General features: G+C 40.3%; 2 protein-coding genes across 6 annotated transcripts in view; one reads left to right on the top strand and one right to left on the bottom strand.

Moving 5' to 3' along the window:
- The window catches only part of enoph1 (enolase-phosphatase 1), a 68,476-nt gene that overhangs the window by 22,241 nt on the left and 23,138 nt on the right, over nucleotides 1-23,097 (top strand). Inside the window, exon 1 of one of the 2 annotated variants that reach the window (XM_072553779.1) lies at nucleotides 21,888-21,975. The exons of the other annotated variant lie outside the window; for it this stretch is intronic. The gene's annotated coding sequence lies outside the window, so the exon portion shown is untranslated. Of the gene's footprint in view, nucleotides 1-21,887; nucleotides 21,976-23,097 lie in introns of those variants that run through there. 2 annotated transcript variants of the gene reach the window in all.
- hnrnpdl (heterogeneous nuclear ribonucleoprotein D-like) lies at nucleotides 267-21,527 on the bottom strand. 4 transcript variants are annotated; one of them, XM_072553415.1, is made up of 9 exons: nucleotides 21,132-21,527; nucleotides 16,167-16,335; nucleotides 14,774-14,935; nucleotides 12,660-12,791; nucleotides 3,828-3,930; nucleotides 2,499-2,666; nucleotides 1,867-1,982; nucleotides 1,513-1,613; nucleotides 267-600 (listed from the first exon to the last, which is right to left on the bottom strand). In XM_072553415.1, the coding sequence occupies exons 1-8, from the start codon at nucleotides 21,257-21,259 to the stop codon at nucleotides 1,527-1,529; spliced, it is 1,065 nt and encodes a 354-aa protein (XP_072409516.1). In that variant the 5' UTR covers nucleotides 21,260-21,527; the 3' UTR covers nucleotides 267-600; nucleotides 1,513-1,526. The 4 variants fall into 4 exon arrangements, with proteins under 4 accessions (XP_072409516.1, XP_072409570.1, XP_072409646.1 ...); XM_072553469.1 differs by having other exon boundaries at nucleotides 3,861-3,930; nucleotides 21,132-21,523; XM_072553545.1 differs by lacking the exon at nucleotides 1,867-1,982 and having other exon boundaries at nucleotides 21,132-21,521.

The following is a 23,097-nucleotide window of genomic DNA, read 5'->3' as shown; positions in this document are numbered from 1 at the left end:
AACAGAACGCAGACTGAGATTTGTTGCACATTTGAGCAATGCATAACTAAAGTATAACTCCATAATATTTTTTCCTTACAAGCCTAAAAACAGAACATCAAGAGCAAATTGGTAATTTACCTATAACATTCTCCAACTCCATCTCAGGATGGAGTTCAAATGTCCTGCCAACGACCTTCTAGATTATAATGCCAACCACCAGCCTAATTTTCCCCAAATGCTGAATCAAGATAAATATATAGCCATGTAGAAAACCACAATTAATATGAGTATTCATACTGTTTTATTTCAGCAACAGATGCAATGCATCACATACAACAGGGTACGCCAACAAACAAGTGTTGCATCACCAGTTAGTAGCAACTTTATTATAGACTATCACGGTACACAAAGAATGCGCTTCAAGTTGTACAAAGCAAAGTAACTACAACATAAAAAGATGTTTATATGCTATATACATTTGGGACACAAAAGATGTTGGTTTCAGATTTGATGTGGTACAAAAAAGTCCCAAAAGGGAAACAAAGATGCTTTCAGATTTAACATTTCCTCTTGACATGCTGTTCTGCTACACTGATGTTTATACCTCCGTTTCTCCACCTAGGAGAGAGTAAAAATGTTTTAGAACAGGAAAGAAGTTCACACCGTTTCACACAAGATTATAACACACACTGGCCAATACTTCAAGGTGCTGCACTGGAAAGCATTTTACTGCAGCAGATCTATTGACATCAGACCTGGTTTTATCAAGTCTGACACATTTAACCCAGTCAAAAATATACTACAGCTTGCTTGATGTTGTTTGGTTATCATTTGTAGTTTTCACTACTTAGCTACAAAGAAAAATAAAACAGCATTTTAAATAAAAAATTACCACACTGTAGATCCATAACTGAAATACAAGATGTTACCAAATAAAGAGTACTGAATTAATTATGCAGTAAGTCATTATACATTTAAAAATGCCTGTAAGAAATGTTTAGCCGATGTTATATAAATATATGCAAAGATGACTGAAGACAAAGGCTGAAGTTTTCCAGTTTATCTTTAACGTTGATACATGATGTTGAAGAGACCATACCACAGGGCAGCATTTTCACGAGCACACCTCACGTTCTGTCCGCAATGCGCGGCCCCAAGAGAATCGTGTGGTCAGGGTGACACGTGTCCTGCAATGAAGTTCCCGCTGGCGGGTACAAACAAGGTATAATGTCAGAGTTAGAAGGCAACTTTTTCTTTCGTCTTGCTGGGTCCTTTATTTGCACCCATTAGCAGTACTTTACCTGTTAAATTTACAGACTTGTTAAAAAGTGTTAATCCCTCAGACCTTTAACACCTCCTGTTACAAAAAGCTGCAAATCACTTCAAATGAAAACTCTACGGTTACCTGATGTTCAGTACTTAAAGCAAAATTTATTTTACAAAACCTGACGTTTTACATTATTAAAAACATACACTGGAAAATTATTTAAGTTTTTTCCTCCATTAGCTGCAACAAGATCTGTTACATACCTGCAGTGAAACAACTATATCAATTTTTCTTTAGTATGGTTGGTAGTTATTCTGGTGACTGCCTGCACCTCTAGATGCCTTTCCATAGCTGCTCTGCTGACCTGTCAAAGCGATTGGATTTTACAAGTTTAACAGGCAATTTGTAAATCTACATATTCACAAAATTACAAAGCCTAACACAAGTGGCCCATTTACCAATTTAAGTAACATCTTTGACCTAACTTACTAACACACCTGGACAGAAAGTTTCAGTACCAAAATTTGACTTTCTGCAGTTAGCAGAAAATGGGTAACAGCTCATTTTGAGTAACAGCTTATCCTATCCTCTTCTTTCACCCCTATAATTTTACCCACCTGGCCACTTGCCTCTAAACAGCCTCCTTCAGCAGAGAGGGTGAGGCAGTCCAGGCCGCAGACTTCTCCACGACCATCAATGCCGCTCCTTGATTGACCATCAGGAGGCACATTTGCTACGAGGAGATACGAGTAATGTTAGTTTTTCCTCCTCTGCAAAATGGAAATGCTGTTATCTGGACAAAAGCTGGCTAAACACTCCTTCTCATGGGTAATAAAAAAAGCCTCCAAAACATAAAACAAGCTGGTTCCACTATCTTAATCCTTTACAGATGTTTAGGTCAAAAAGTTTTTGGCCAATTCAATCTATCTATAGATGAAGCACCTTGAAGGACACCAATGTGGTGTCATCAGAAATAACATGCAGGCTTGAGGTTGCAAATAAACAGCAAAACTAAAATGCTGCTTAACCAACAGCACTAAGGGAAACAGAAGAGATACAAAAGCTACAAAGACTACAAAGCTTTACACCTCTCCCATAAGCTTTGTTATTCAAAATCTGATTCCTTTGTTACAATATTTTCAAAACAGAAATATATCATTTAAGATCTTTCACTTTACTAACAGTTCTCCAAAATCTTACCACCTCACAAAAATAGTTACCAGCCATGTAGCCAAATGCTGTAACTTACTATTGTAGGTATCATATTCTGGAGCATATCCGTAGTTGTTGTAGTTATACCCAGAGTAATCATAACCTCCATATCCATTGTAACCTGGATTGCTATAGCCATTGTTGTAACTACTATAACCTTGATTCCAGTAGCTGTTGTATCCCTGGTTCCAGTTCTGACTTTGTCCTAAGAAAGATAGCAATACAAAAAAATCAGTTTGTTTTAAGACACACAACAACTCAAAAGGCTACAAGAAAAAACCTAATACCTGAAACTATAACAAGTGATAAAACCTGCACTATATCTAATCCTATGCTGCCTGCCCCAGAAAATTTGCAAAGGACTGCCATGTGAAAAATAGAAAGCCTATTTTTACAAGAGAATTCAATACCACCATATTTTGTGTGTAAGCAATAAATGAAGGTCACTTTTCGGTTAAAATTTTTGAACACAAAAGCAAGACGAGCCTCCACAAATCTACATTGCGACTACCAAGATTTACAAGAAAGAGGATAAACAAAATTTAGGCACTTGAAAAAGAATTAATATCCACCAACATTTTCCAAATCTGTATTTGAAAATTGTGGCATGCCCAATAATCGTTTATCATTGGATGAGTGTTGAAAATGCTTAGGTTTAACTCATCATTTAAAAGAACAACATTTTCCCAATAGGAACAATGGAATACTTTTATCCTGAATTAATTTTACTGTATTGTTACATACATTAACCCCAGTAATAAAATGCAAATTCAATATTTTAATTATATTCTATTACTAGAATTTTCTATCACCAACTAACCCAAATCAGGGTAGAATACAAGTACAGAGCAGAAACAACCTAAGTGAAACTCTAAGGATCATTACGATATAACCAGTAGACATTAATAATGACTTGAGGAATCACTTGCTGACCAATGACTCAAATCTTTTCCATTACTACCTCTTTAGGGAGATGGGAAAATGTCAAATCCCAATGTTCTGGCCTTTTATTTCTTCCATTTTACAACAAAGATTTGGTGTACGGACAACATCTTTTAGCATACTCTTCTACTCACTAAATTGTAGTGAACAAAGTGTTATATAGATTACCAGAGATTCTTCACACTTAAAATTATATAGCATTCCTCCTCACAGTCATATTGCTTAACAAAGTAATGTAATCCTTCAGTACCATACATTTTAAACCTTTTCCACCCAACAGTCATAACCAGACTGAATCCCCCAATGAACAAGTGGGAAAAGGTTAACCGGATAAACCGATAATTACCTAGCCATGCATTCCTTTACTGTTCCAGTAAAGAAATCACTTCATGTTCAAAACCCACTCGCCAGGAAATTAACTTACCCCCTCTACCACGACCTCTTCCACCAAACCCACCTCCACCTCTGCCTCCTCGTTGCTGCTGTTGCCTGTAGACTTCTTTAGGTTGTGCCACTTTAATTTCACACTGTTTAAAAAATGCAAAAGTATCAGGTTGAAAAAAAAATCTACAAACCAGGTAGCCGATAGAGACTAAAGCATGAGAGTGAGGCTTTAAACCATGCAATGAAGATCTTCTAGCATAAAGTTGCCATAGTCCGACCAGACAATAGGCTTTTCTCATTACGACATGTGAGCACTTCATCTAGATTGACAATTCAAAGTAATTGCAAGAGAGGAGTACAGTTGACAAAGTTAGTGCTTTTTAGATGAACAGCTGAACTGAATGTCTTGCAGAGCCAGCCAGTTGAGACTTATCGTCCTAACCAAGAGGGGGAAATTGTGTCATGGTCAAAGCTGACATCAGTCACTGCATATTATTTATCTTGTTGTTGTGGTTATGATGTTATTTGTCTTTCCTAAATTATATCTGGCTGTAATTGAAATGTACATGATTGACTATGAAGTACTTTGAATATACAGAGATTGAGAAAGATATTCTATAAGTTATCACTTTTTTAAAATCATCCCCCAACCCTTTTTACTGAAATCGAAAACTTGTTTTCTTCAGTTAGGAGAGAAGATAAAGCTATCTTGGACAATTTTATGGACTGAAAAGACAACTGGCTGGCAGCTGATTCATCTAAAAAAAGCAACAGATGCTTCTGATTTTCCTGGGAAATAATAAAAGTATAACTTTTGTTCACACATCCTATTTTTGTCTATTTTTAGTGTGTGCTCTACTTGATTGCGTCTCCACAAATTTTTCTGCCACCAATTATTTTCTTTTTTATTTGAGATCTGCCTCCCACAGACAACCTCCAGTATTGAGGTCAATTTTTCTTTAAATTGCAAACACATTTATAAATAGAACATTATTTTATGTACATACACAGTATTTGCATGTACTTTGGCAGAAAGACCTTACACAGAAAGTCCTTCCCCAATGTACCTTGCCACAGCTACTGTCAAGGTTAAACGTGCCCCTCTGCACAAGTCCTGGACATTGGAACGTACCAGCCTGCAACATTCAGTATTTGTCCTGGAAGCATAACAAGTTTTGGGTGCACCAAAGCGTGCCCTTCATCAAGTTGATGGTTCTCCAGATGCAGTTGATGTTTGTGTTAGTGTGCATTCAAGAGAACAGATTGTAGAGCACACCTCAAAAACCAATACATCTCTCTCCAAACTTTCTTTGCAAAGGCAGGTTTCAAAAGTAGATTGTGACAGTCTCTTCCCCCACACTCCTCAGCCATATTGAGAGTAACATGGAGCGGACAGTCTGGATGTTCATGACGGGTCTCAGAGGGAATACCCTTCTCACCACCAACCAAGCCAAGTCTTAGTGCTTGGTGGAAAGCTTTGGCAATGAGGCATTCTGCCAAATGACTGACAATCTGCTCAGAGAACCATCCGACAGAACCCACCCTCTCTTTTTCTCTGCAGGGTCTTGAGGATAATACATGCTGACCGTTGCCTGATGGACTTGTGGTCAAAGGTGTTTTCCTTTCCAAATCTTTTCATGAGGGACAGGCGATACAGAAGGTCAAATTACTACAGTTTTCCGCAGCAAGACAGCCATCCTTCCTAACACCTGGGACAAGTAGAACCTCAGTATATAGTGAGACTTGATGTTTACGTACCCAAGGTCTACACAGAGCTTGATGCAACTTGGTCATCAGGATGAGGGTGGCATTGGATATGTTTTCCCCCACTTTATCCAGAAAGCATAGTGTCCTAGCAGGTCCGGTTAAACTTTGCCCTCCAGATTAAGTAGAGAATAGCTCAGGTAACTGCAGTGGCACAGACTAGGGGTAGAAGGTAGACCTGCGCCATGTACAATGGATGAGAAGCAGTACTCCCATCTCCTCAGTTTCTGCCTCACCCTGGCAATACACTCCTCCCAGATTTTGGCACACACCCCAGATCTTCAGAATCATGTACCCAGCACCTTCTGGTGAGGAGGATAAAGGCTAACCCAGTTCCTAAAACACATGGCCTTGTTCTTGTTGCAATTTACCTCGGCTCCCAAGGCCAGCTCAAGCTGGTCGCAGATGCTTGAGAATCTGTGCACTAACAGCGGACCAGAGTAGAAATCAGGATCACCCATGTACACTGAAGCATTGTTCCATGCAACAGAGTCTTAGAGGTCAGTCACTCCTCTCAGGCTGGACTCTGCTAAAGGCTCCTTATGACACACAAAGGCAGGATAGTGGGCAGCCCTGTGTGACCCCAGATCTGATTGGAAAGCTTTCTGATTCGCACCCAGATTAACCATGAGCCGTACATAAAATGTTCTGCTCCAAGAAACCAGGTTGGGGAAATTTTGTTCAGATCTAGAATGGTGATCACTTAAACTGTATTAAAACAAAACATGTGGGCTAATGAGTGTGTGGACTAAACCAGTATAAACTGAAATAATTTATGAAGCATAAAGAAAAATGCTCTAGTAATCCTGTAAGGACAAAGGAATTGGATAGTTTGATTGTACATTCCTGTATTTGTCCAACAAATTTAAAATAGGTGATCAGAGAAAATTTTTTAAGAATCATATTAGCGCACAAAACAAGTCCTCAGTTGTCTGTAAAAGTGCAGCATTGGGGGGGGTGGGAGGAAGAGATTCATAAAAAAAGTTTGCAAACAGGGAATGGTAAACATACATTAATGATTGCATCCAAATATTCACAGAACAAGTTAACCAAAATGCAAACCCCCTCACCAAAAAAGTATTCAAATAGACTTTACAGCAAGGAAATACTTAGCATGCTTAGTGAGCTTAGAACAAACAAACAAAAATCAGGAAATCCGGTATTTACGGCAAGTGAAATTAGGATAGATTGACAGGTATAAGGACACGACCACACCCTGGAGGTTGCAGTTGGTATGGATGAAATTCAAACTGACCCAAAAGTAGGTGATGTATTAATACCAAACATCATGAAACCAAGTAAAATGCAGCTCGATGTGGACATAGCATCAGTAGTCATGCATGAGGGGTCGTAGTGAACTAAAGTCATTAAGACAGAGGAAAGGTATTTAAAGGCTGAAAACAGCCCAGTGTAAAAGCATAAAGCTCATAGTGTTACAGTTCTACATCATTTAGAAAGGCTGGTAAAACAAAACAGATGAGAGAAAGGTAGTCATCTATGGTATAAACGATAGCAATGTGTGGCAAAGGCAAATGCATACATTTACTTCAAACTAAGTCAACTAAGTAATAGGATGGGCCCATCAAAAGTTGGGCTCAAAGAATACAGGAAGCAACTCTTCAAAGTAATAAATGCATGGGATGGCAAAAAATATTGATGCAAGAAACAAGTGTAAGCTACAGTGGAAGGATTAATTAAAATGGACTACATAGTCATCTATGTCTTTCAACTTGTAACAAGGTTCATTTTCAATTTGAAATATCAGCCAAATTTCATAGACAACTGGTCCTTCTCCAATTATTTAAGGCAATTAACAAGACAAACTTTTTAAATGGTGCTACACTGTATACTATACAAAACCAACCACACATTTTCCTCATCATTTCTCGCCTCACATGAAACTTGAAGAGTTGTTTGTCTGAGCTTTTATTCCCAGAGGTGCTATTAATCTGCACAGAATTTTGAAACTTTCAGTCTTGAAAAGAGAAGTTCCAAATGGTAGCACCAAAGAGGAAAGGGAAATCAAAAATCTTAAAAATTTTACAAGATTGACTTTAAGCTACATTCTGCAAAGCAAAAATGCACTCTGCAAACTGAAAAGGTCAGATTAAGTAAAGTTGTATATGAAAGAATCCAAACGTGCGCAAAAGTTTTGTTGTCTCTATCTTTTCATGCACCATCCCGCTTGCATTTTACACTAGATTGCTAAATTAGCTCCACCTCAAAATGGAATGTCATAGAAACGAGTCCTTTGACCCTCAACAATAGTCATCCTAGTCACCCAACACTTCAGCTGTGCCTAGCAAAGTATTAAATATCTCCCAAAGCCCCAGCAATCTCTCGCCTCCCATAGCAGTTTGGGATACATCTCATCAGCCCTGGGGATTTATGCAATGTTTGCCCACTAAAGCATCTAACACCTTCTCATTTACAATCTTAAGGTATTCTAGAAACTCACCATCAACTGACATCCCTGGCTACAATGTCTTTCTCCTCTTGGCACAGATGCAAAATATTTACAACCTCACCCATGGCCATTAGCTCTATGCACAGGTTGGTCTCAAATGGGTTCCACTCTTTCCATGGTAATCCAACTCTTAATATACTTATATGAAAAAAAAAGCCCTGGAGTTTTCCTTGATCCTAACTACCAAAGGGCTCCTCTTTGCCCTTCCATTTTCCTTTTTAAGCAACTTCCTACCATACACTTTTAAAGGGCCTAGTTCTAAATGCACTCTCTGACATATGCTTCCTGTTTTTTCTCTTTATCAAACTCACGATATCCAGGGTTGTCTGGTCTTGGAGATAGTGAGGAAAGATTTCAATCAGAGACTGGTACAAGGCGAGTCAAAACAGTCAGGGCAGACAGGGACAAAGCACAGAACAAGGTAGGACTGATGAATTAAACTGCATTTATTTCAATGCAAGAGGCCGAACAGAGAAGGCAGATAAACTCAGGGCATGGTTAGGAATGTGGGACTGGGATATTAGAGCAACTACAGAAACATGGCTCTGGGATGGACAGGACTGGCAGCTTAATATTCCAGGATATATATGCTACAAGAAGGATAGAAAGAGAGGCAAGAGAGGAGGGGGAGTGGCGTTTTTGATAAGGGATAGTTTTGCAGCTGTACTGAGGGAGGATATTCCTGGAAATACATCCAAGAAAGTTATTTGGGCTGAACTGAGAATTATTGGGATTGTATTACAGACCCCCTAATAGTCAGAGGGAAATTGAGAAACAAATTTGTAAGGAGATAGACTGGGAATGCCATAGTGATAAGGGTTTAGATGGAGAGGAATTTGTTAAATGCATACAAGAAAAATTTGATTCTATGTGGATATACCTACTAGAGTAGGTGCAAAACTTGACCTACTCCTGGGAAATAAGGCAGGGCAGGTGACTGAGGTGTTAACGGGGGAGCACTTTGGGGCCAGTGATCATAATTCTATTAGTTTTAAAATAGTGATAGAGAAGGATAGACTGGATCTAAAAGTTGAAGTTCTAAATTGGAGAAAGGCCAATTTTGACAGTATTAGGCAAGAACTTCAAAAGCTGATTGGGTGCAGATGTTCCCAGGTAAAGGGACAGCTGGAAAATGGGAAGCCTTCAGAAATTAGATAACGAGAGTCCAGAGAAAGTATATTCCTGTCAGGGTGAAAGGAAAGGCTGGTAGGTATAAGGAATGCTGGATGACTAAAGAAATTGAGGTTTTGGTTAAGAAAAAGGAAGCATATGTCAGGTACAGACAGGATAGATTGAGTGAATCCTTAGAAGAGTATAAAGGCAGCAGGAGTATACTTCAGAGAGAAATCAGGAGGGCAAAAAAAGGGCACTGAGATAGCTTTGGCAAATAGAGTTAAGGAAAATCCAAAGGGTTTTTACAAATACATTAAGGACAAAAGGATAACTAGGGAGAGAATAGGGCCCCTCAAAGATCCTTTTTACCCCTCAAAGATCAGCAAGGTGGCTTTTGTGTGGAGCCACAGGAGATGGGGCAGATACTAAACAAGTATTTTGCATCAGTATTTACTGTGGAAAAGGACATGGAAGGTACAGAATGTGGGGAAATAGATGGTGACATTATGAAAAATGCCCATATTGCAGGGGAGGACGTGCTAGATGTCTTGAAATGCATAAAAGTGGATAAATCTCCAGGACCTGATCAGGTGTGCCCTCGAACTCTGTGGGAAGCTTAGGGAAGTGATTGCTGGGCCTCTCAAAGATATTTGTATCATCGATAGTCAAGGATGAGGTGCCGGAAGACTGGAGGTTGGCAAACGTGGTGCCACTGTTTAAGAAAGGTGGTAAGGACAAGCCAGGGAACTATAGACCAATGAACTTTTTCTTCATGATTATCAAACTATTAGGGTAACCTTTTATTCCAATGTCCTTGGTTTCTAGCTTTCCCTTCTATGCATTTATATGCTGCCTCAATTTGTTTCACATTTCAATGTTACTAATGGAAGTCAATTTGGAATGCGATATTGACTTCGTTGGTGACCATTATTTATTAGTTTTAGGTTTGGTCTCAAACCTTTTCAATGTTAAGACCCTCACCATCTTGCCTAATCATCTCTTTTCCAGGGAAAACACCAACTGTTTAACCTTTTCTCAAAGGTTAACTGGTTCTTGTATCAGCTTCAAAATATTTTTTATCTTCTTCCAATGCCTCTAATATTTTATTCAATCCCAAACTTTGCACAGTCCTCAGAGGCCTTCCATATTTTTAATGCAAGTTGTTTTTCCTGTTTCATCCCCAATGAACCCCATAGCTTTGCTTTTGGCCATACCAGTTTTGTGTATCTGTATGCATATTTCATTTTGCTGCTGTGTTACGTTTATATACCTATTTTTCAAATGGCTTCATTTCTGATACCATAATGGGTTCTTAAAACTTAAGTATATTGAAAATTAATTTGTGCATTGCACTTCCAGATGGAAGCTTATCCTGTAATGTGTCACTGTTTACTTCTGCACTGACTATACCTCAAATTTGACTGGGCCCATATATAGAAATTGGATCAGATTCCCAAGTCCAAATTGCTTGCCAATAGTGAACTGTCGATTTATCATCACTTTCTACCTTCATCACGCTGAACTATAACCCGTACTTTTTTTTGTAGCCAGTTTATAATCTATGTTGCTACTTGTGTGCTGATTCCACGTGCTCCAACCTTAACCTTGAGTCTACTATGAGATACCAGACTTAAGAAAACCAAAATATTATTGAAAAGCCCAACTATAATTATATCTACCACCTATTTTTCTTTTCACTCATAGTTCAAGTTGTCAATAAAATTGTTCCAACAGGACTATTATCCTTTACCATAATTTCAATTTCTAAATTTATCCCATTATACCTTTCCTACCACCAATATTAAGGTAACTGGTCTATAAATTCCTGAACTAGTTCTGTATCCTGCCTCAAATACAGACCCATGCTACTGTACTCCACTTTCTTTTTTTATATTCACATAACAGCATCCCAGATATCTCTTGCCTAGTTTCTTTTAATATTCACAATTCACCCAGACCCAGGTTTAACCTCTCAATAGTTAAGTTATCAATAATCTTCATTTCCAACTTAAACTGTGATCTTTTGATCTCTTCTAGTGCCACTTTCACTTATTTTCCCTGATAAATGCATGGGCAAAGTAGACATTCAATATTTCAGTAATTGTTCTGGAATTATCTGTGAACTGAACTGGTGTATCCTTTAGTACTTTGTATCTTATTCTTTTATCATAGAATATTGTTCTACAGATATCAAATTCACTTACAATTCCTCTTTGCATTCAGAACACTGTCCTTGGACTCCTTTTGTAACATTTTTGTATTTGCTTTTGTTTCCTGTAAAACAGTGTCAGTCATGGCACTATTTCACAGGACAGCAGTTATCCCCAATGTTTATTCCCAAGTCAACATCACAAACAAATAGTCTGCCCATTATTACCTGCTTGTGTACGTATACACAAATGAGCTGACATTTCATAATCTACAATTGCACGTACCCCTCAAAAAGCACAAGGGACATTGAGTCATCCCTGACAGTCATGAAAAGCACATAAATCCATGTTTTTATTTTTATTTAGGGCACCCCCTTAGCTTTAGCTTCAATTTTGTCCCTATCTTTTTATTCATCTATTGTCAAACTCTTGGTTAGTTTGTTCTTTTCTCTAATTTTTGAATGAAATACACTTGTTTGAATATACTTCGTTACTTCCAGAGTGCCATCTTCAGCTTTTCCAAACTTATTTTGGTCATCATCTTATCTACGCCAAATTTAAACATTTCGTTGCTGTTTAGATTTGTCAATTATTTGCAATGGTTCTTTTCCCACAATTAGATTCCTTTTTATGGCTTTCTTAAATTATGGGCCTATGGCAAAAAGTTAAAAAAAAAATTTCTTAACGAAATTTCTCAGTGTTTGAATCCTTCCATCAACTCTCTCCCCGCCATTTTTCTAACCTCCTCCAGCATTCACCCAAACGTTAGGTGAGACAGTGGCATTGCGACAATGTTACTGGACTAGTAACCCACGAGTCCAGGTTGTCTTTAGATTTCAGATTCAAACCAAAGCTGGTCTCAATGGTGACAATGCCAATTATCAGCAATTTATTGTAGAACTCTTTGGGGAAGGAATGTGCCAACCTTTCATAGGTCTCCAGATCCACTTTAAGGCAATCAAATTAACTGGTCTATGAAATGGTTGAGCAAGGTCCTCAGTTCAAGGGTAATTCAAGAGAGGCAACAAATGCTGTCAGTGACACCCACACCCCATGACAAAATAAAGATGTCAGCTCCTGACTCTAGATTATAGTGCAGATTACCTTTCCAATGCTTCACCACTGGCAACTGTGCACACCACCACCTGCACAGAGCTTCATCCGCCAAGGTTTCTCCACCTTAGTCATCTCTTTCCTTACACCGCCCCCCCCCCCCCCCCCGCAAAAAAAAACCTGACCAAGCTTTTGGCCAACCCTTAAAAAAGTTTCTTATGGCTCAAAAATGTTCCACATTTAAATATATGAAACACTTGGAAAAAAATACTGTTCTACCCCTCAAATGCATTAAAGCTTGTAGTGAAAATGTTGCCAGGCATACCTTGCTAGATCCTATGTTGTGATACTTGTTTTCTAATAGTCTTTTTACTGGTTCTTCCTCCTTAAACGTGATGAAGCAGAAACCTCTCCGTTCATTTGTCTTGTTGTCAATGGGAAGTTCAATGCCTTCAATCTACAATAAAAATACAATCCAGGTATAATTTACATATTCATACCTGACTGTTCAGTTCATCAATAACTGAATGAAACTATAAACTACCACATGTTTAACATTGTAATCCAAAACGAAATCAAGCAAAATGAAGTAGTGATTTAGTGCTCAAAAACAGTTGAATAATAAAGTAATTTTAACTGAGTTTTTCAGGGGGACATTTCCTCCCAACTTCATAAGAAAATTGGGTACTTTTTTTCCCCCAATTTAAACCTTAAATTTTACTCAAAATACACGAGACTGCAAACAAAACTAATATTTAAATTGGACAAACTTGGTTAACATCTTCTCAACGCATTTCAATGACTAGAATGCATAGATGCAATAAACAAATACCTGTTGTAGAGATGTACAGCAGGGAAACAGACCCTTCAGTCTAACCGTCCATGCCGACCAGATATCCCAATTTAGTCCCAACTGCCAGCACCCGGCCCATATCCCTCCAAACCCTTCCTATTCGTATACCCATCCAGATGCCTTTTAAAATGTTGCAATTGTACCAGCCTCCAACACTTCCTCTGGCAGCTCATTTCATACACGTATCACTCGCTGCACTTCGTTACTTCCAGAGTGCCATCTTCAGCTTTTCCAAACTTATTTTGGTCATTACCTTATCTATGCCAAATTTAAACATTTTGTTGCTGTTTAGATTTGTCAATTATTTGCAATGGTTCTTTTCCCACAATTAGATTCCTTTTTATGGCTTTCTTAAATTATGGGCCTATGGCAAAAAGTAAAAATAAAATTGCCCCTTAGGTCTCTTTTATATCTTTCCCCTCTCACCGTAAACCTATGCCCCCTAGTTCTGAACTCCCCCACCCCAGGGAAGGTACTTTGTCTATTTACCCTATCCATGCCCCTCAATTTTGTAAACCTCTAAGGTCACCCTCTCAGCCTCCGACATTCCAGGGAAAGCAACCCCAGCTTGTTCAGCCTCTCCCTATAGCTCAAATCCTCCAACCCTGGCAACATCCTTGTAAATCTTTTCTGAACCCTTTCAAGTTTCACAACATCTTTCTGATAGGAAGATCAGAATTGCACGCAATATTCTAATAGTGGCCTAACCAATGTCCTGTACAGCCGCAACATGACCTCCCAACTCCTGTACCCAATACTCTGACCAATAAAGGAAAGCATACCAAACACCTTCTTCACTATCCTATCTACCTGTGACTCCACTTTCAAGGAGCTATGAACCCGCACTCTAAGCTCTTCATTCAGCAACACTCCCTAGGACCTTACCATTAAGTCCTAAGATTTCTTTCCCAAAATGCAGCACCTCGCATTTATCTACATTAAACTCCACCTGCCACTTCTCAGCCCATTGGCCCATCCGATCAAGATCCCGTAATTGGGGCAACCTTCTTTGCTGTCCACTACACCTCCAATTTTGGTGTCATCTCCAAACTTACTAACTATACCTCTTATGCTCACATCCAAATCATTTGTGTAAATGACAAAAAGTAGAGGACCCAGCACCAATCCTTGTGGCACTCCACTGGTCACAGGCCTCCAGTCTGAAAAACAAACTCTCCACCACCACCCTCGGTCTTCTACCTTTGAGCCAGTTCTGTATCCAAATGGCTAGTCCTCCCTGTATTCCATGAGATCTAACTTTGCTAACTAGTGTCCCCTGGGGAACCTTGATGAATGCCTTACTGGGGTCCATACAGATCACATCTACTGCTCCGCCCTCATCAATCCTCTTTGTTACCTTTTCAAAAAAAAAACTCAATCAAGTTTGAGACATGATTTTCCATGCATAAAGTCATGTTGACTATCCCTAATCAGTCCTTGCCTTTCCAAATACATGTACATCCTGTGTATATGTTAAAGAAGCATTTGCCTCATGTCAGCTGTTTATGCTTTTTTGACAGTCATAAAACTTGAAGTTGATTAAATCAAAAATCTCTTTCTGACAAAGATCATGATTTGCAACTTGCCTCTCCATATGCTCCAAAGTAGTCCTTAACCATTTCTTCTGGTACATCAGGACTTAGGCCACCAACAAAAACTTTCTTTGCTGGTTCTTTGCCCTTTATTGCCTTTGCTCTTTTAGGGTCAATGAGCCGTCCATCCAGCTTGTGTTCCTTCAGTTCCAAGACCTGCAAGAATTTAAGAACCGTTTCTGTACTAAAACTATAATTTTCAGAGGGTGTACATACTTGTTTTATGTTACAAATAATTAACAACTCTGAACCTTACTTAAAAAGTCATTTTTAACATTTGTAATAACAAAAATGTGTCAAAGGAAAAATGAAGTCTCAACCACTTAAGTTCTACCATTGTTTAAGTCCCAGTTCTGAGTTCAGTGCTGACTTGTCTACAGCAGCACAAGCAGAAAAACTGACTGTTACTCCTCCCAGCTCCAAGAGCATTTCTATAATGATCAATGGGTCTTATGGAATTTAATATTTTATTTTAGACCAAATTAAACTTTGATAGAATTACATCTTAAATTGTACCCAAATATGCCAAACAGAACCGAAGTAGTCCTCTGTTTTAACTGAATTGCTGGTGCCATAAATTACGAAGATGTACAAACTTCTGCGACAAAGGTCAAATTTAAATGCACAGGAGAAGCTCCTACCTCAATCCAAAATATTTTTCCCAGCGGGGATCAATAACAAAAAGCACATTTTGTGTACTTAAAATGATCACATCCGCTCTTTACTCACCTAGCTTCCTGCCAATTAGAGTCATGACCTGGGGTGAAAAGCAGAGGTCAGTGCCACAAGAACACAAACTGCACGCTTCTTGGTATCATTCCCTGCTGACAACAAATATCTTCAAAAATGGATTGAGTTTTGAACAATTTTTTTTGTTACAAGTAATCTATACTTCATAATGCACAACACGGAAAGGATTTAGATATAAGTCACTACACTAGAGTTCATTTGAAGTAGCATTCTCCAAATGAATATACAGAACCAGCTTTCTGCAAACTAAATCTTGCACACTTAAAAACTCTATTGAAAGCTGTTTATGAACATCTCCATCCAATTATGGACTACCTCCAAAATGGGTTACACTATTTGAGGTAACTTATAAAAAGGTGCTGAATCAAATAGCAGACTAGTAGCACATCTGAACTAGGACATTAGAAATACTGAAAATAAATTACTGATTTGACTAAACATTGGAACCAAATAGGAAAGCCTAGTTATATAGCTTAGCAACGTTCTTTTCTAATGATCACAATTGGATATTTATATTTTTAAAGAATTGACACCCATTTACAACATACAATGGTTAACATTTCTCAATACAACTTTTATTCAAAGTCACAAGCACACATTTTGATGTAATTTATAATAGGGCTGAGAGTTGATTTACCCTGTCCACGCTTGCAGGTTCTCTGAATAGTACAAAACCAAATCCTCTTGACCGTCCCGTCACCGCATCCATCTTTATGGTACAGTCCACTACTTCACCGAACCTGGACAAGTAATCTGTCAAATCCTTCTTGCTTGTATCCCAGCTAAGACCCCCAATGAACATTTTTCTGTGAACAATAATATTTATATAGTGACCCCGGCAATTCATTGTTTATAATTAATAGCAATACAAAATAAGTTAAACAATAAGTTGTTTAAGTGCTTTTGACAGCTGACCATGTCTTACTTCCCTTTCCCTTGGAGGCAGTTTTTTATTTTGAATCAAATATACCTAAAAATGCAATTTCTCTGTTGGGTTTTGCTGCCAAAATATTTACCAAAATTAAAATAAGGGACAGATTTATTTCTTTAAAATAATAAACATCCATACCATCTCACTGCAATAATTCATCAATCTTGGTTAACAAGATTTCCCAAATCCAGATTTCCCTAGAAAACTCATCATTTCTACCTATTCCTGTCCAATTAGCTGCCTTCTTTCTTATGCTGTTCTCTTCTCTTTTTCAGCATCTAAACACTTGGATCAGTTATTCTTCCTGCATCTTAAGTTTTCTTGTTCCTTGGCCACAATATTTTATTCAAACTCAATCAATCAATCTACACTTCCACATTCATCCTAGACAGTCAAACAGGACACCATGTTTTCCTTGAATAGAGGTCTGAACAATGTCTGTCCGTCCATCCACCTACCTACCACCCTCTACTTGTCTGAATTTGTTCTTAGCGAACAAAATTACCTTAAGTTGCTTCATTGTCCTACGCCTGGACCAACAGACAGTTTCAAGTCCCACCTGTTCTAAAAGTGCCTAATAACATCTCAAAACAGGCTGACCAGGAAAAATAAGTTAAATAAAAGAAATACAAGTTGCCTCATTTCCTGCTCCTACCCTTAAGTGGAAAGTGTCATCAACCTTGCTTCCAATTTCCATCCTTCCTTCATCGCCACATGGTCAGAATCAGAGTCCCTGCAGTGCAGTAAGAGGCCATTTGGTCCAGAGTCTACACTGACACTCCAAAGAGCATTCCATCCAGATCCAGCAACTTCACATTTACTGTGGCTAATCCATCTTTACACTGTGGGGAGGAAACTGGTGCACCTGGCAGAAACCCTCACAGACATGGGGGGAGAATGTGTAAACTCACCGCAGTCACCCAAATATAGAATCAAACCTGGGTCCATGTCACTGAGGCAGAAGTGACAATCAGTGAACCATTGTGCCACCCAAATATTCATTTCCAACTCTAAGCATCCCTTTATTTCAGAGGGCGGACTGTCTGCTAACTGACAATAATGGACACCAATCACGTTCACTACACTTTTTCGCACTCAATTTCCTCTATTCTCCCAGGTTTTTCACTCTTCTCTCCAACTGTTTAGAATCTGAAACTTTCACACCACTTCGAACAGGTTTCCTTCCGAATAAACTGAGCATTCCCTCCACTATTTGAAAGAACCCTTGGCCACATTCATTCTTTTTAATGCAATTCTGCTCCTAATATTTCCTCTCTCCCTGAACTAAAATAGAGCTGTCCTCATTCCTTATATCCAACCAACTTATCTTTCAACATCAGATCATCAATACAATTTCCAACCCACCGAAGACTCCTATCACGCCACACCGCCCCCCCTAAACCCCGTGCATTTTGGAAAATCAGACCATAAGGCTGTGTTCCTTCTCCTGTCTTATGAAGATCCGGTACAGACAACCAATACGGTGCTGGTCAAGTGCTGAGGTCCTACGCAATTACTTGAAGTTGGTGGACTGGTCCATATTCAAGAAGTCAGTGGCCAACCTAGATTAAGTATGCTACTACCATCACAGGCTTCATCAGTAAGTGCATAGCAGACTGCATGCCAATCCTAGCGTTCCCCAACCGGAAGATCCACTCCCTACTGAGGTCCAGGTCTGAGGTGTTCAAGTCAGATGACCCTGACCTATACAGGAAATCTAGGTATGATCTTCACAAAGCCATTAGGAACACCAAGATACAATACCATACTAAATGAGACTCCCAGACTTACTACATGAACAACTGTGATATGGTCTACAAGATATAAAGAGCTATAAAGCAAAGCAAAGAAGAATCATATACAGCAATGCATCCCTCCCAATAAGTGCAGCACATTCTATGCTCGTTTTCAACAGAAGGTCAGTTAAATGATGTCACCTGTCCCAACAGCCACAGGTGCATCTATACCCACAGTCACTGCTGCAGATGTCAGATTGGCATCCTTGAGAATGAATGCATGGAAACTGGCTCAAATGGAGTCCCTGGCCACGCACTCAGATGCTGCATGGACCTACTGGCAAGAGCATTCACAGACATCATTAACCTCTCCTTGTTATGATAGGAGGTCCCCACCGGCTTCAAGAAGACCACTATGATCCCAGTGCCGAAGAAACATCAGGCAACATGCCTCAATGACTAGTGCCTGGTGGTTCTGACATCCACCACTATGAAGTGCTTCAGAGGCTAATAATGGCATACATCAACATCAGCCTCAATTTGTCTAGGGTCACAACAGGTCCACAGTCGTGCCAGGAAGATTGCATCTACACTCATCCCAGGAACATCTACATCAGACATCTATTTATGAACTTTACTCCACTTTAAACACCATAATTCCAACCAAACGCATCTCCAAACTCCACGACCAGGACTCTGCACCACCCTCTACAACTGTTCCTTGACTTCTGGACCCACAGACTGCAATCAATAACAACAGGTGACAACACCTCCTCCAGGATAAGCATTAACACCAGTGCCTTGCAAGGCTGCTTACTCAACTCCTTATAAACTCAGACTGTGGCCAAGTTTAGCTGTAATTCAATTTCCAAATTTATGGGTCGGATCTCAAAGATTAAGAAAGATTCCATAGTACAAAACAAAATAAAGAGTTAAGGGAATTAATAAAGAAACAAAATAAATGTCTAAAGATCGCCCAGGAAAGAGACAGCTTTGTGACAGGGTGGAAAGACAACAAGATCTTTCTCAATGTCAGCAAAATGAAAGAGTTTGACATTGACTTCAGGAAGCAGACTGCAGGACATGCCCATGTCTGTATCAATGGTGCTGAGGTGCAGGTAATCAAGAGCTTCAGTCAAGAAAGGACACCAACACCAATACTTCCTCAAAAGGCTAAGGAAAGTCAGCATGTCAACAAGGACTCTTGCCAATTTTTACAGATGCATCATGGAAAGCATCCAGTTTGGTTACACCATATCCTAGTATGGGAATGGTCTGCTCAAGACCACAAGAAATTACAGAGTAACAAACGCAGCCCGTGGAAACCAGCCATCCTTCCACCCCAAGAATGAAACCAACATAATCAAAGACCCCCTCAGTTATACTCCCATCAGGCAGAACATACAATTGTTTGAAAATACATACCAATAGATTCAACAACTGATTCTTCCTTGCTATTATCAGACTTATGAACAGAGCTCTCATATCAGAGTTGATTTTTCTCTACACCTTCTTTCTCTCTGTAGCTGTAACACTATATTCTGCATTCTATTACCCTGACAAACTTTTAAGGTTGATTTATCTGGATAGCAATACATTTTACTGTATCTCAATAAATCAAATCAAGCCAAATCCACTCCCAACTTCAGCCTCAGGGCAATTTTCTCCATAATAGTCTAGTCTGCTCAGTCAATCCGTGCAACTCCTCCCTTTCCATGCAAGTGCAGGAGATCCAAATCCTACTCTTTCAATCCTCTAGTCTCAAATTACCAAGTCTCTGTTTAATCCTTCTAGAAAACAGCAATTTGGTTGCATTAATTTCAGAGTTTATTGTGCTGACTGTTCACAATTTGATCTCCTCGATATCAATATAAGCAAATGCAGACCAGGTGACTCCTTAGTGGAATACCTCCAGTCTACCAGCATGACAAGTTTCCTGTCACTTGTCATTTGAATGCTCCTGCTGGTACTTCTTGTACTGTGTCTGCTGCAGCATTCCAATGAACCTTAAGTCACAACTCAAGGAACAGCACCTCATCTTTTAATTGTGCATATTACAGATTTCTGATCATAAGTGAATTCAAAAACTTTAGGTTAAAAAAAAATCAATGCACCCGTCTTGATTAGTTTCTTTGCCAATTTATGTTTTTTTTCCACATTTCTCCGTTTTGCTTTACATTTCAAGACCAGCTTTCTCAGCACTGACACATCCTCTAGACTTTTATTTGGTTTATTAATTCCATTACCCCTTCATTTTGCTTGGCATTGAGAAATCCTTTCTTAGTTTTTCCTGCCCTCAAATTTATCACGTATCTCTTATTTTGTTCTCACCACCAGTCCTAAACTTTTCCAATTCTGGTGAAACAAAGACTTGAAACTCTCTATTGATATTGAACACAATGATAGCGACATTGTGATTTTATTATGAAGAAACGGCGGCCGACTTGGCAACGAAAATGGGAGGCCATACTTTATTGGCTTGTTAATACCCTCTTGCAGCGTGGGAGAGGTGGAGAAGGGGAGGCGCTGCTTAAAAAGGTAGAGATGGAGGAAACTAGAGAGAGAGACAGGCAGACAGACCGTCATAGTGAAACTAGGTCACATACACAGCCAGCCGGACGCCGAGTCCCTTAGCCACGTTGTTGAACCAAACAAAAACAAGAGATAAAGGGAGAATCCGGAATGACAATAGTTTAAGGAGACACAGAACGAAGAAGCGGGCAATCCCCGGGTGGTGTATCCACGGCAAGTTCAGAGAGGAGGGGCGTGTGAACCAAACACGCGCTCGGGGCCCGGGGCCCGGGGCACGCGCCACCCCCCGGGGGGGGGGGAAGAGGAGAATCACTCTCCCCCGCCCGGGGGCCCCCGTCTCGGTGGTCAAGGGCTGTTTTCCCTCCCCCCCCGGGGGTGCGGCCCCTTCCCCCTGCTTGCTCACCCTTCGTCATCCTCGTTCTTGCTGGCGTTTATTTTAGCTCCTTCAGGGAACTCCTCGGTGGGCGCCGCCGCCGCGCTCTGCTCCATGAGGCCGGCGGATGGCGGGTTGTAATTGTACTGAGAGTCCATTGGTTCCTCTCTCTCCGGCGGGTTTTGTCGGGAGGGCAGGTTGGAGGAAGGAAGGGGGGAGGGTGGGTAAGAGAGAGGGGGGAGGGGCGACCGGGACGACTACTCTCTCGTTATTTATTTATTTGTTTGTTTGTTTGTTTTCCCTTTTCCCCCACCCCCGCTCCTGCCACTTAAGAACCGAGCGCCGCCGCCGCCGCCGCCGCTGCTGCTGCCACCGATAATGATAATAATGGTGCTGCTCCTCCTCAGCTACAAAATGGCGGCCGGCGCATCACGGAGGGGGTGGGGCGGAAAATCCGGGCACCGGCCTCCTGCCGCCGGCACGTGATCGCTCGCCGCCCAATCGCGTGAGGCCGCCCTTGTGTCCGCTGCTCCTGGTTTCGGAGTGTCAACGCGTGCTCCCCCCATCCCCCACCGACTTTGTGGGTTTCGGGCCTCTCTGACGAGGAGCACGGAGTGCGCAGACTCGGAACCAGGGCAAAAATTCCAAACAATGAAACGTTCCATCGGTGGAACGTTCCCGCGCGGGAGAGAGGGAGGGAGTGGGAGAGGGACAGGGGGAGGCTGGTGTAACCAATGGAGTGTGCTTTAGGGGTCAGTGCTGAAAGCACAATTATTTACACTCTCTAGAATCAGAGAGATTAATGACTTGAGTGAGGGAAGAAGACAATTGTCAGGTTTGCGGGTGACGCAAAATAGGCCTGGAGAAGACAGTGGTGAGGATGACACAAAGAGGGATAACAACTTGGCAGATGGACTCTAAATGTGGCGTCGGTGGAAGAATAGAGGCGCTATTATTTAAATGGGACCTGGGCTTGAATCCTGCTGTGGCAGATGGCGGAGTTATCAATTCAATAAAAATCTGGGTTAAGAGTGCAGTGACGACCGTGAATTTGTTGTCGATTGTCCGAAAAAAACCCCATCTGGTTTACTGATGTCCTTAAGGGAAGGAATCTGCCATCCTTAGCCTGGTCTGTATCTCCAGACGCACAGCAATGTGGTTGACACTTCACTGCCCTCTGGGCAATTATGGTTGGCAATAAATGCAGTCCTCACTTTTGCCGAATAAATGCTGGTCCAGTCAATGAGGCCCTCATTCCAATAAATGGGTTTTGAGGGTCCTAAAGCTAGCACACAAGATCAACAGATAACAGGGAAGGTACGTGGAATGTTGGCCTTTATTTCAGAGATTGGAGTATAAAAATAGGGAGGTCTTCCCAAAACTGTAGAAGACATGACTCAGACCACAGGTGGAATGCTGTGAACAGTATACTGGGCTGCTTATTGAACGGAAAGATATACTGGCATTGGAGGCAGTCCAGAGGAGGTTAACTAGGCTGATCCCCATTATGGAGGGATTATGTTATGAAGAGATGTAAATTCTGTACTCATTTGAATTTAGAAGAGTGCAAGGTAACCTTATTGAAACATACAAGATTCTTCGAGGACTTGGCAGGTAAATGCTGAGAGGTTGTTTCCCTTGTGGGAGATTGTAGAATTAGTCTGCTTCATCTCAGGGTAAGGGAGAAAGATGAGGATTTTTCTCTCTCTCAATTTGTGGACAAAGTTAAAAATCACACAACGCCAGGTTATTGTCCAACAGGTTTAAATGGAAGCACACTAGCTTTCGGAGCGATGCTCCTTCATCAGGTGATTGTGGAGGGCTCAATCGTAACACAGAATTTATAGCAAAAATTTGCAGTGTGATGTAACTGAAATTATACATTGAAGAATTGATTGTCTGTTAAGCCTTTCATCTGTTAGAATACAGTGATAGCTTCACTTCTTTCATGTGTAAATCACAAAACCCTTTTTTTTAAAGTTGCATTCTCAGGTTA

This window comes from Chiloscyllium punctatum, chromosome 1 (genome assembly GCF_047496795.1).
Source record: "Chiloscyllium punctatum isolate Juve2018m chromosome 1, sChiPun1.3, whole genome shotgun sequence".
Taxonomy (NCBI): domain Eukaryota; kingdom Metazoa; phylum Chordata; class Chondrichthyes; order Orectolobiformes; family Hemiscylliidae; genus Chiloscyllium; species Chiloscyllium punctatum.
This window is presented reverse-complemented; position numbering and strand designations above follow the sequence as displayed.

Excerpts from the sequence above, each read along its gene's own strand:
- hnrnpdl (XM_072553415.1), bottom strand. The coding sequence starts at position 21,259 with ATGGACTCTCAGTACAATTACAACCCGCCATCCGCCGGCCTCATGGAG. Across the intron at positions 12,792-14,773 it reads ACTTTGGAGCATATGGAGAG|ATTGAAGGCATTGAACTTCC; the intron begins GCAAGTTGCAAA and ends TTTTTATTGTAG. Across the intron at positions 1,983-2,498 it reads AGAATATGATACCTACAATA|CAAATGTGCCTCCTGATGGT; the intron begins GTAAGTTACAGC and ends ATCTCCTCGTAG.